This window comes from Musa acuminata, chromosome BXJ1-10 (assembly GCF_036884655.1).
Source record: "Musa acuminata AAA Group cultivar baxijiao chromosome BXJ1-10, Cavendish_Baxijiao_AAA, whole genome shotgun sequence".
Taxonomy (NCBI): Eukaryota; Viridiplantae; Streptophyta; class Magnoliopsida; order Zingiberales; family Musaceae; genus Musa; species Musa acuminata.
Genome location: NC_088336.1, coordinates 28767241 through 28778287, shown reverse-complemented (window position 1 = coordinate 28778287; position 11047 = coordinate 28767241). Strand labels below are relative to the sequence as shown.

The window sequence follows — 11047 nt, the reverse complement described above, 5'->3', positions numbered from 1 at the left end:
GAGATATGTCACATCCACGTTAAAGGCGTAAAGGCCACAAGTTGGTTCGTTCAAATCACATTGATTGGTGGTACGGTCACTCACTCCTGATTGGGATGGCATCGAATTGTGCAACAATGGCACTAAAAGGTAAATCCAAACATATTAAAATTAAATAGTGTGCCAGCACATATTTATTAGCTTTAAATAAACGTTATCTTTGCCTTTAATGTATTAGAGAAACGATGGTAAAGTCTATTATGGATGCAACAAAGCTTACAAAGGCTGTTAATGCTAACACGACGATCGTGTGTTTGAGGTACTACTCAAGCGGATAAGAGATCAGAGATCGGAACTTCCGTTCAGCTGCATCATCCGGGAAACAGGGCGTTTAATGTCTGCTACTCGAGAAGCCACCTGTTTGATAAAGATCACAATGACCTGGGTGGCTTTTCTAACAAGGCAGAGAGATACACGTCGTCCTTGGACTTGAAGGAAACCACCCACTTGTGTTTCTTGTACCTGAACTGCAGGAACATGTACATGTAGTCATCCAGATCCTTCCTGTTGCAGAAGAACTTGTCCACCCACAACAGGCCTCCCGGTCTCAGCACCCGATCCCAGTCGAACAACACGAAGTCCAACAACTGGAGGTCGATCCACCCATCAAGAAAGACGTTGGTATGTATCAAATCCAGCGTGTTGTCGAAGAAAGGCAGCCGCTGATTAAGTGTTGCGTACAGGGGGATTAAACCCCTAAGTGCAATCATCTCACTGAATGGCGCGCCCACATTCAAGGAAGCGGACACGATGGTTACGTTCCGCTCCCGCATCCTCGCTGCAAAACTCCCTGTTCCGATACTGATGTCGAGTCCGATCCTGATCTCCCCTGGCTTCACCGCAAGGACATCACCAATGAGGAAGTCTGCGAGCGAGGTGTTGGTGACCCACTTCAGCTTCTCCTTGTGGAGCTCGAAGCATCCAGTGCACTTGGAGAAGCCCCTTCTCGGATTCCTGCTCGATAAACACTTGAAGTCCCGGCAGTTGTAGTTACTCCACCTCACGTTGCGGTCATCTGGCATTGTCCACAGGGATTCGTTAATCGGAAGCGGCCTCTGATAGAGTCTCGATGCTCGAGCCAAGCACCGTCTCCGGGGGAGGGGGTCGCAGCCACCCAACATCAGCTTCTGCGCTAGATTCCAGTCGTCCCTGCAATAAGAGCCGATGTCATAATTCATGTACTCCTCCAGCTCGTTTCTCATCAGGACGCAAGCATGGCCGATCGTGTTGTAGGTCTTATTCGTGCCAAATACGCTCGCTTTCCCGTTCCGATTGCCCTTTCCCGTGATGTACTTGCGTGTCTCCTCCACCGTGAAGAAATTTATCAGAGGGTCCTCCATCGGGGACCCAGGAGCTCGAACAGCATCCGGCTGGGGAATGCGAATAAGCCTGAGCGCGACATGGGCACTGTAAAGCGGCTGGATCACCTCCTCTTCCAGGAACATCCTGAACTCAGTCCGAGAGATGGTTTTAGCTGCAGATCGGCCTTTGCTCTCCTTGTCCAGCTTTTGAATGGTGGATTCAAGTTTGTCCTGAAGCTCTGAGAGCCGGATAAGGACCTCCTCCATCCGATCATTAAGGGCCTTGAGGTCGAAGTCAGAGTAGCCATCGTTGATGGTGTGGAATTTCTGACAGGACTCTCCATCAGTGCTGTGGAGTAAGTAGCCCACGGAGTAAAAGCGGTGGAGGCTGGCAATGCTGATTAGGATGACGAAGATGCCTAGGATGATCTGTAGAAGGGCCATAATTCTGGTGAAGTTGCACCTGGGAATGCATACCCTCTCCATCTTCCTCCCGACCGGAAGAAACAAACCGAATCTTAACTTCTTCCCTCCTCTGCACTGACTTGGGCTCGCTCCTGGCTCAAAGCCCAAAAATGCAAGGCTTGCGCAAGTTAGGTGTGCATCCACTTAAAAGATCCGAGATTTTCTTGGTGATCGAACTCTACCTTGGAACGATATGTTTCAGATTTCCTGCGACTCGAAAGAAGAAAGAAAGAACCCACGAATCCAACAAGAGAGAAGCTGCAAATTTAGAGACTTTGTTAGAACAAGAACCTAGATAGTAAGTACAGGAAAATTTTCCTCAGGGAAAATATATGTCAATCACCACATTCTGACACCGAAAACTTGAGATATATGAAGAAAGCAAAAGTTGAGATTCTTGCGGCGAAAGAAAAAGCTGGTTTTCTTTCTGCCAACAAACGAGGAGCTACACTTGAGGAGGATGCAGGCAGCTGAAGAAAAGCAGGGATAGTGAGCGAGAAAATCTACCAGCGCAGCAAAACGAAAAGGAAGCTGATCAAATTAATCAGAAATAAGGAAGCACGCGAATACGAGAAACAAGGCCGAGGGTGCAAAACGAGTAAATAGAAGCGAGCACAGATGGATCACTCTCTCTCTCTCTCTGGGGATCCAGACCCCTGTTCTTATCAACCGACTTCCATCCCTCTGGCAGCGGGAGCGGAAGTAATATTAATCACATTCGGAGAGGGAAGAGACTGTGGGGAGGGGCGGTTGTCTGGATCTGGAAGATTAGTAGAGATACTGGGGTTTGGCAGGACGCATCGGGAGAGGGAAGAGACGGTGGGGAGGTGTTGGGGGTTGACTGCATCTGGAGGGTTACCAGAGGAGCTGGGGTTTGGCTGATCGCATGAACTTTGTGATTCCCAAAAGTATAGTCAACTTTCGTCTTCTCGAATCAAAAAAACAATAATAACGAAGCGGCGCGAAGGACGGCGGCGGAGGTGGCACGCCCCGTGAAGGGAACGGACGGGTGGATTTCCCGTATCTATGGGTGGGAGGTCAGCACAGAACAGATCTTACCCCACTTTATGTCTTTTCGATCCGGTTTCAATAATCGCTCGATAGCGCCGTCCCCATGTGGCAATCGTATCCAGCAATCGGAAAAGAGAGAGAAAATAAAACTAGGGGCCCAGACGTTACTTGCAGGTAAAGCTGCCGTATGTATGAATCGTCACTCCCCCGTTTACCCACGGTTGGGACCCACACTTCCCTCCGAAGAAGACTTTATACGTTCCTATTACGAGTATAATTCCTCTACTATTTATCTGATATTCAAACGCAAGACTTATTCGATTGTAAAAATTGCAAAGTCAATAAGCTAATATGCTAATAAAGGAAAGAAAGGGAGGGGAAAAAGAGAGGTGGGGTTGTTGGTTGTGGAGTTAACGATGTCATATGGCATTCAAATAATTTAAAAAATATTTGATAATGCCATCCTAATTTCATCGGTAATGATGAATAATTAATAATTTTATTTATATAGTATGATTAAAATAAGATATCATATTTTAAATTTTTATCATCACTATTAATAAAAGTATAATAAAAAATAGATAATCTTAAAACTAAAACATACTAACTTATTAAATAAAATGATAAAAAATTTCTTGTATATAATATTTTTGACACATATACATATTAAAAAATATATAAATATAACTTGTCTAAAATTTATATATATATATAATACCCACATATCATTGTACATATGTGTATTGGCAAGAGCTTTCAAGTGCTCATCTCTCTACCCAATCACTTGGGTGAGATATTAATATTTTTATATATACAATAGAGTATATAGTAAGTAATTACTTAGTAAGTATAAATCTTTATAACTTTATTTAGGTAAATATGCATCATATATATATATATATATAATATCATTAATATAACACATAATAATAATATAACACATAATAATTAACTTAATTGGATTCAAATCCTAACCACCACTACAAACGAGAAAGACAAAATAAGTGTTATAAAAAAATATCATTAACATCTTGGTAAGTCAAATATAATTCTAGTTTGTATGTTCGGGGATATCCGAAGTGTAATCGATATGAAAACTGAGGTCGAGAAGAGTTTCTCGACTTAATCTCTCTTACGCCGAAGTTAGTAATCCAGGATATGTGAGTATGATAATAAGTGTAAAAGGTGATCCTGATAACTATGCTAAAAGTAAGCATTTATACCTGATAGTAAAGGTGTGAAATGTTCTGCAAGGAGATAATATTTAAATACCTCCGACAACCTCAATTTATCATTTTTTGCACGTAGGCAATTGAATAAAGAGGGGGCAACCCACAATTGCCTACTTTGAACTCACATTCACATAGATAGACAAATGGGAGATGAATTCTGACCTCAAAGCTGACTGGACTGCTACATCGATAGTCACGTGTTGAATGGTCACTGGTCCCAATATTTTTCCTATCATTTGTCTCCTTTCCGGAAGGCATACTTTGGAAGCTCCTTGGAGAGAGTCTTGAAGCATAGTATTTAGGCCATATGACATGTTGATTTTATACTCATTTAATTATTTTTTTAAGAGAGAGTTGAAGTTTTTAACCAACATATTTTAAGCACGCCCTAAGGGGGTCGAGACTGACTAAGCCTTAAATTTAGGTGAGATAAATTTAGGATAGCATAGCTTGCTGAATTCCATGATTGGGAACTGAAGTACTCCCTCGATTGATGGTATGATAGGCCTTAGATGCTTTTGAGATGTCAATACTACATTGAGTCATGAAGCCTCAATGGGTATTAGTAGAACCGGGGACTCTAGTTGGGCTAGTGATATCACTTATTATGCTAGTTGGGGTAAAAGTGGGGCAACGACTTATATCATCCCTATTAATGTTTGTACGTATTGGGTGATGTTTAAAACACCTTGGTAGAGATGAGTAGATGGCTCGAGATCATCTTTAAGAGTGAAAGATATGAGTCATTTAATAGACGTCAATATATCATCAATGTCTGAGGTGGATGTGTTGATGTATGAAAATGATAGTTACGACCCTTGTTGAGTAAAAATATTGTAGCTTGAGAGCAAAGCTTATTGTGTGTTTAATGAGACGATTAATGGGTGAGTATTCTTATGATATTGAGTCATTCTAGTACCAAAATATCATAGAAAAATATTATTGACATCCTGATCGACTCGATATGATTCTGGCCCATTCGACCCCCCTTGTTGCCTGCTCGAGGTGTGGAGATCGGGAACATTTAACCCCCCCTTGGTGCTCGCTCGAGTCTTGAAGGTTGGACACCTCAATCCTTCCGGCTTAAGGCATAAAGTTAGAGCACCCCAACCTCCCAGGATATACTTAAAGTATGTTAGTCCAACACCCCAACTCTCTCTCAAAAAAGTAATTAAAAAAATATAAAATTAATATATCAAATGAGCCAGATATCGCACATTAAAACCCTCTCTACGCAACTCCCGAAGCACACCTTCGAGAGGAGTGAGGGTGGGTGGACATAATAGGAAAAGTATTGAGCCAAATGAGTATCTAACGTGTTGTTATTGATGTAATAACTCAATCAACCTCATGGTAAAATTTGTACGCTTTTTGTCCATCCATATAGACATAAGTCCGAAGTAAACAATTGTAAACTATCTTCTCCCTTGTCAACCAAATGGAGATTGTTAGAAACAGTCAAGACTTCCATAGAACATTTTATAAAATATTTTTTTTTATTTTTTTATGTATAAAAACTTATGTTTATAATATAATTATTAAGAGATCACTTTTTATTATTTATTACTATACTCATGCTCGTCTATCTTGAAATTAAATTGAATGTGAAAAAGAAAACTCATTTCGATCTAGATCTTCATGTAAGCGAGGCAAAATCACATCAATTGACTAAGACAGGCAACACGCGTCCCTCGAAAGATAACACTTGTGAAGTTTCTATGACTTGTAATACGTTTTTTCATGGGATCAGATCGGGTTGGAATCGTCTGCAAATGATTTATTGATTTGTATTCGTATGGATAAATACATAAATAAATCTGTCCTGGTCGTAGGATTCGCGTACTGGTGGCACGACAAACTCATGAAGCCAAGCGGCTCGGCATAAAGGACCCACTAAGCACTAATTGCATCAGCCGATTTTGCCGCCGGAAGGCGAAAGTCAAGGCATGGGCGGGAAAGAAGCATCAGCCGCACCGGTCACAATTGCCGTTGTTCGGTCCGGCATATAAAACGTGTCCCATCCAATCAGCGCATTTTATAACCGGAGATTTGCCCATTCTTTCTTCTCTTCGCCGCTGCTCATCAACAACACGCCAGACATCTCGACAGGCTCAGCCAACCTTCCACGACTCCACTTGCGCCTTCGCCTTCCTTCCACACAACGGCAGCAGTGTTTCCAGCATCTCATCATCCAGGCGCCAGAAATTAATCAACCATTCCGTAATCGACAGCGACTACTCGTTGTGCGCCTTCGCCTCCCTTCCACAACGGCAGCAATGTTTCCAGCATCTCATCATCCAGGCGCCAGAAATTAATCAACCATTCCGTAATCGACAGCGACTACTCGTCGTGCGCCTTGCTTTCCTGTGCCCCACCGTCACCACCCCGGAGGCCTGCCGTTGTCCAAGGTGTGGACGTCACTGCTACAAACAACTGTCGCTGCTGGCCGACAAGGTGAATGCGACCGAGCTGCGGACGGGGGGCGGAGAGGCAGGCGCCGGCGGCTCAGCCCGCTTTCTGACCTCTTCGCCTCCCCCGAAGGATCCATGCTTTCGGGCCTCAGCGGAGTTGTTGGAGTCGTCGTGGCCATGGATGCCACGGAGGAGTGCGGCGACGGCTTTCATGGTGGGGCGGTCATCGGGGCGGGAGCTGGCGCAGAGGAGGGCGATGCCCAGGGCCTGGAGCATCTCCTGGAGCAACGGGTCGGTGTGCCCCTGAAGCCGGGGGTCCACAACTTCCGCAGGGTCCCGCTTCCACCTTAGGTGGTCCTGCACCCACTGTACCACGCTCTGCCCCTCCCCGAACGCCGGGTCTGCCGGCCGCCTCCCCGTTATCATCTCCAGCAACACCACCCCGAAGCTGTACACGTCGCTCTTCGTCGTGATCCTCGTCATGCACCCATACTCTGTGCAACGAAAATTCACCCATCGCCACGGTTAGGATGGATACCAACGTTCCGATGCTAAAACAAGAACCACTAAGCAAACAGAACAAATGAAACTACTTACGGTAGGTGAGGCACCATCTCACCCCACCCCACCGCATCCCAACGGCATTAGAAGACTGTTAAAGCTCCAAAATGCGTAACTAACTAAAATAAAAAGAAACAAAACGAAGTGAGAAGAGCTTAGGCTCACCGGGGGCAATGTAACCGTACGAACCAGCGAGGGAGGCCGGGACGGAATCGGCCCCTCCCGATCTCCTGTCTCCCGTCACTCGGGCGAGGCCGAAATCTGCAAGGCACGCTTCGTACCGCTCCCCTAGGAGGACGTTCTCTGTCTTCACATCGCCATGGATGATAGCCGGCACACAGTCGTCGTGGAGGTAGGCCAGCCCTTCCGCTATGCCGACGGCGATCCCCAGCCGCACATCCCACTCCACCGCCGCCGCCGCCGCCGCCATACCTCCGCCGTGTAGCAGCCCTCCCAGCGTGCCGTTGGGGAGGTAGTCATAGAAAAGCAGCCTAGTCCGACGATTGGCCGCCCAGCCCAGCAGCCGTACGATGTTCCGGTGTCTCACCCTCGCCAGAGCCCCGATTTCACACGCAAATGCCGTGGCCGCAGCGTCGTCGCCGGTGCGGAACTTCTTCACGGCGATCACCGCCCCCGTGGACGGGATCCTCGCACGGTACACCACACCGGACCATCCCCGGCCGATGACGTTCGCCGCCGTCAGGCTCCGGCCCACGTCGCCGACGCCGATCTCCATCTTCTGGTACATGGTCACCTCCCACGGCGGCAACATGTCGCCATCCTTCTCCTCGTCCTCGCGGCCGTCGCCGCGGCGCGCCATTCTTCGGCTAAGAAGAATGACGGCAGCCGTGGCGAAAAGGACGACCGCGACGGAGAGTATCACCGCCGTGACCACACGGCTGCCCCTCAGCTCCTTGATACGGTCGCCGTAGTCGTAGACACCGGAGCAGCGGGCGACGCAGAGGGCGGGGTTGCCATCCAAATCACCGGTTGGGAGCTTGGAGAAGAAAGGACTGTCCGGAACGCGGCCGGAGAAGTTGTTGAAGGAGACATTGAGGGCGACGAGGTTTTGAAGGTTCGCCAGGGGCTGGAGGTCGCCTGAGAGCCGGTTGTGCGAGATGTCGAGCACACCGAGCCTGACGAGCGCCGCGAACTCCGCCGGAATCTGGCCAGAAAGGTCGTTGCAGCTCAAGTTTACGGCGATCTCCAGCGCCGGTATCTTACCGATGCTCCCCGGAATCTGGCCCGAGAGCGCGTTATTGCTCAGATCCATTAGCTGGAGCCGCGAGCACGAGCCGATCCCCGGCGGGATCGGGCCTGAGATTCGGTTTCCCGCGAGAATAAGCTTCGTTAGAGAGGTCGGCAGCCCAATATCCGACGGAAGTATCCCGCCAATTAAATTACCGGAAAGGTCAATGTACTGCAACGAGAGGAGTCCCTCGAAGAGCCCATCCGGTAGGACACCGCCGATGTCGTTGTCGTGTAGATCCACGAAGGATAGATTGCGGCACCCGGCCATCGCCTCCGGGATGGCTGTTGTTAGCCGGTTCGAGCTCAGATCCAGGAAGCTGAGGTTCTTCAGCCCCCCGATCTCCGGTGGTATCCCTCCGGTGATGCGGTTCCCATTGGCCCGGAACCGGACCAGCGATGAGCAGTTGCCGATCTCCGAGGGTATCTCGCCGGACAAATCGTTGTCCAGGAGTAACAGCTTACTCAGGCTCTCAAGCCGGAAGATTCCCTTTGGGATGGAGCCGGTGAGGTTGTTCTGCGACAGATCGATCGCCTCGAGATTCGTGCACTCGCCCATCTCCGGTGGGATTTCCCCCGTGAGCTGGTTTGCCCAGAGGTAGAGCATCCGGAGATTGCGTAGCCGGCCAAGCTCCGCGGGTATCCCACCGGAGATCTTGTTGTTGTCGAGCTCGAGGTCGGACAGGTTCAGGCAGCCGGCAATCTCCAGCGGGATCGGGCCGGAGACCTGGTTCACGCTTAGCTGGAGCTCCCGGAGAGAAGTGAGGTTGCCGAGGGTGGCGGGGATCCTCCCCGTCAAGCTGTTCATCGAGAGGTCTACCACCTGGAGCTCGCTGCATCCGCCGAGCTCCTGCGGGATCACGCCGACTAAGTTGTTCTGCCAGAGCAACAGGCTCTGGAGCCTCTCGAGTTGGCCCAACTGCGGCGGTATGGAACCTGAGAGGGAATTCTCATAGAGATAAACGTTCTGGAGTTCCTTGCATTGGCCCAGCTCCGGCGGGATTGGTCCCGAGAGCAGCGCGGTGTAGATGGCCAGCGTCTGGAGATTCCTTAGGTGGCCCAGGGTTGGCGGCAACGGGCCTGAGATGCTGGTCTCGGCGAGGCCGAGCATGGCCAGGCTGGAGCAGTTGCCAATCTCTGATGGCAATGCACCTCGCAGGTTCTTGTTCCCACCAGCCCGGAACACCTCGAGGGTCGCGAGTTGCCCTATGCTCGGTGGGATCTCCCCCTCGAGCTGGTTGTCAAAGATAATAAGCCAGCGGAGCGCCGAAAGGTTGCCGATGGAATCCGGGATCGGCCCTTCAAGGCGGTTCGAGTTGAGATAAAGGCGCTCGAGGCGGCTCCCCGGCCGGCATAGGCCGTCGGGAATGGCGCCCGCGAGTCCATTATCGCTGAGATCCAGGTGGGTTAGCAGGGGGAGGTCTCCCAGCTGGGGAGGGATGGGGCCGGTCAGGTTGGTCCCCGAGAGGACGAGCATGGAGAGGGAGATCGCCAGCGCACTCAGATTGGTGGGCACGCCGCCCAGCAAGTCCACGTACTGCAAATTCAGCTCGACCACCCGCCCGCTGGCGTCGCAGGTGATGCCATACCACCGGCACGGATTTGGATCGTTGGGATTCCAGTCGGAGAGAACACCGATGTTTCTGGACGAGCCATTGCTGTGGTGGTTGTTACGATTCAAGCTCTGCTTCCAAGAGAGTAGGGCCTCGCCTTGAGGATCGATGGCGAGAGCGTCCCAGGATAGAAGAACCGGGGACAACAATAGCTGGAAGAAGAGGAAGCAGCAACAGACCCTCCATGCGCTTACTCCTCCGGCAGGCATTACTATATGTGTACTGCCTCTCTCTATTCACTGTTGCTCTCGATGTTTCCTGGTCGAAGGCGAGTGTCAGAGGTGTGGAGGGAGGGAAGACGAGGAGGTGTAGTAGTACTAGTAGAGCAAAAGGAGAGGGGAGGGGGGCCGACCATGGCTTATCAGCATAATTTAGAGGATTACTGCAGCTTTATATGTGAGTTGATCAGAAGACCCAGAATCTCCGGATCCAAGACAACCAGCTGGGCCATGACACCGGTGCAGCAGATGAGGGATGGAATTTGGAGGGATAGAAAGATGGGTGTTCTTGAATCTGTTTATTGCCTGGTGATGTTGGGAGGAAGCTGAAGATGAAGATGAAGAGGAGAGAGAGTTGGAGGGGCAGCTCTAGTACTGAAACGGAGAGAGAGATGGGTGGGGACGATCGATGAGGGTTGTGCGATTTTTTTCTTAATCAGTTATGGAGCAATCAACTTTATCTTTATGATACGGAGAGGCCACCAAGTGAGTAACATGGCCTCCACGTTTCGAAACCAAACACTGGGTAGGTAACTTGTGGGAAAGGTTTGGCTTGTCAGAGAAAGCGAAAAAGAAAGAACACAATGAGAGCCAGAAGGGGGGCCATAGTAGCCGGTGGCCAGTGATCTCAACAGCAAGAAGATTCCATCAGTTTGGCATAAGGATATAGAGAAAGTCGAGGATTTTCGTCCATTATTTACCGCTAAGAAATCCAAGCCGCATTTAAATGAACGTTACAAATATCATTAATATCTTAATTAATTCGATATGGTCGGAAATCGCACAAAAATATGGAGAATATTTTCGATAAAAAAAATATTATGAGGTAACTCGTGGATCGGAGATAACTTTGAGGATAATATTGTAAGATTATATTATCCTATTTAATTAAGTAAGATATATTATAGATATTATTAGATTTTGATATATTATAGATATTATTTAATT

The 11047-nt window shown here is 48.6% G+C and overlaps 2 protein-coding genes across 6 annotated transcripts; both read right to left on the bottom strand.

Annotated features, from left to right (window-relative positions):
• Positions 1-213: 213 nt before the first annotated feature.
• LOC103968807 (probable methyltransferase At1g29790) lies at positions 214-2720 on the bottom strand. Of its 5 annotated transcripts, XM_065087596.1 has the most exons (4): positions 2376-2720; positions 2149-2275; positions 1988-2063; positions 214-1901 (listed from the first exon to the last, which is right to left on the bottom strand). In XM_065087596.1, the coding sequence occupies exons 2-4, from the start codon at positions 2151-2153 to the stop codon at positions 411-413; spliced, it is 1572 nt and encodes a 523-aa protein (XP_064943668.1). In that variant the 5' UTR covers positions 2154-2275; positions 2376-2720; the 3' UTR covers positions 214-410. The 5 variants fall into 5 exon arrangements, with proteins under 5 accessions (XP_064943668.1, XP_064943667.1, XP_064943670.1 ...); XM_065087595.1 differs by having other exon boundaries at positions 2149-2720; XM_065087598.1 differs by lacking the exon at positions 2149-2275 and having other exon boundaries at positions 2480-2719.
• A 3082-nt stretch (positions 2721-5802) lies between these two features.
• LOC135595991 (leucine-rich repeat receptor-like serine/threonine-protein kinase RGI4) lies at positions 5803-10559 on the bottom strand. Its single transcript, XM_065087594.1, has 3 exons — positions 10234-10559; positions 7186-10139; positions 5803-6953 (listed from the first exon to the last, which is right to left on the bottom strand). Exons 2-3 carry the CDS (start codon positions 10088-10090, stop codon positions 6472-6474), a joined length of 3387 nt encoding a protein of 1128 aa, XP_064943666.1. The 5' UTR covers positions 10091-10139; positions 10234-10559; the 3' UTR covers positions 5803-6471.
• Between the last annotated feature and the right edge of the window lie 488 nt (positions 10560-11047).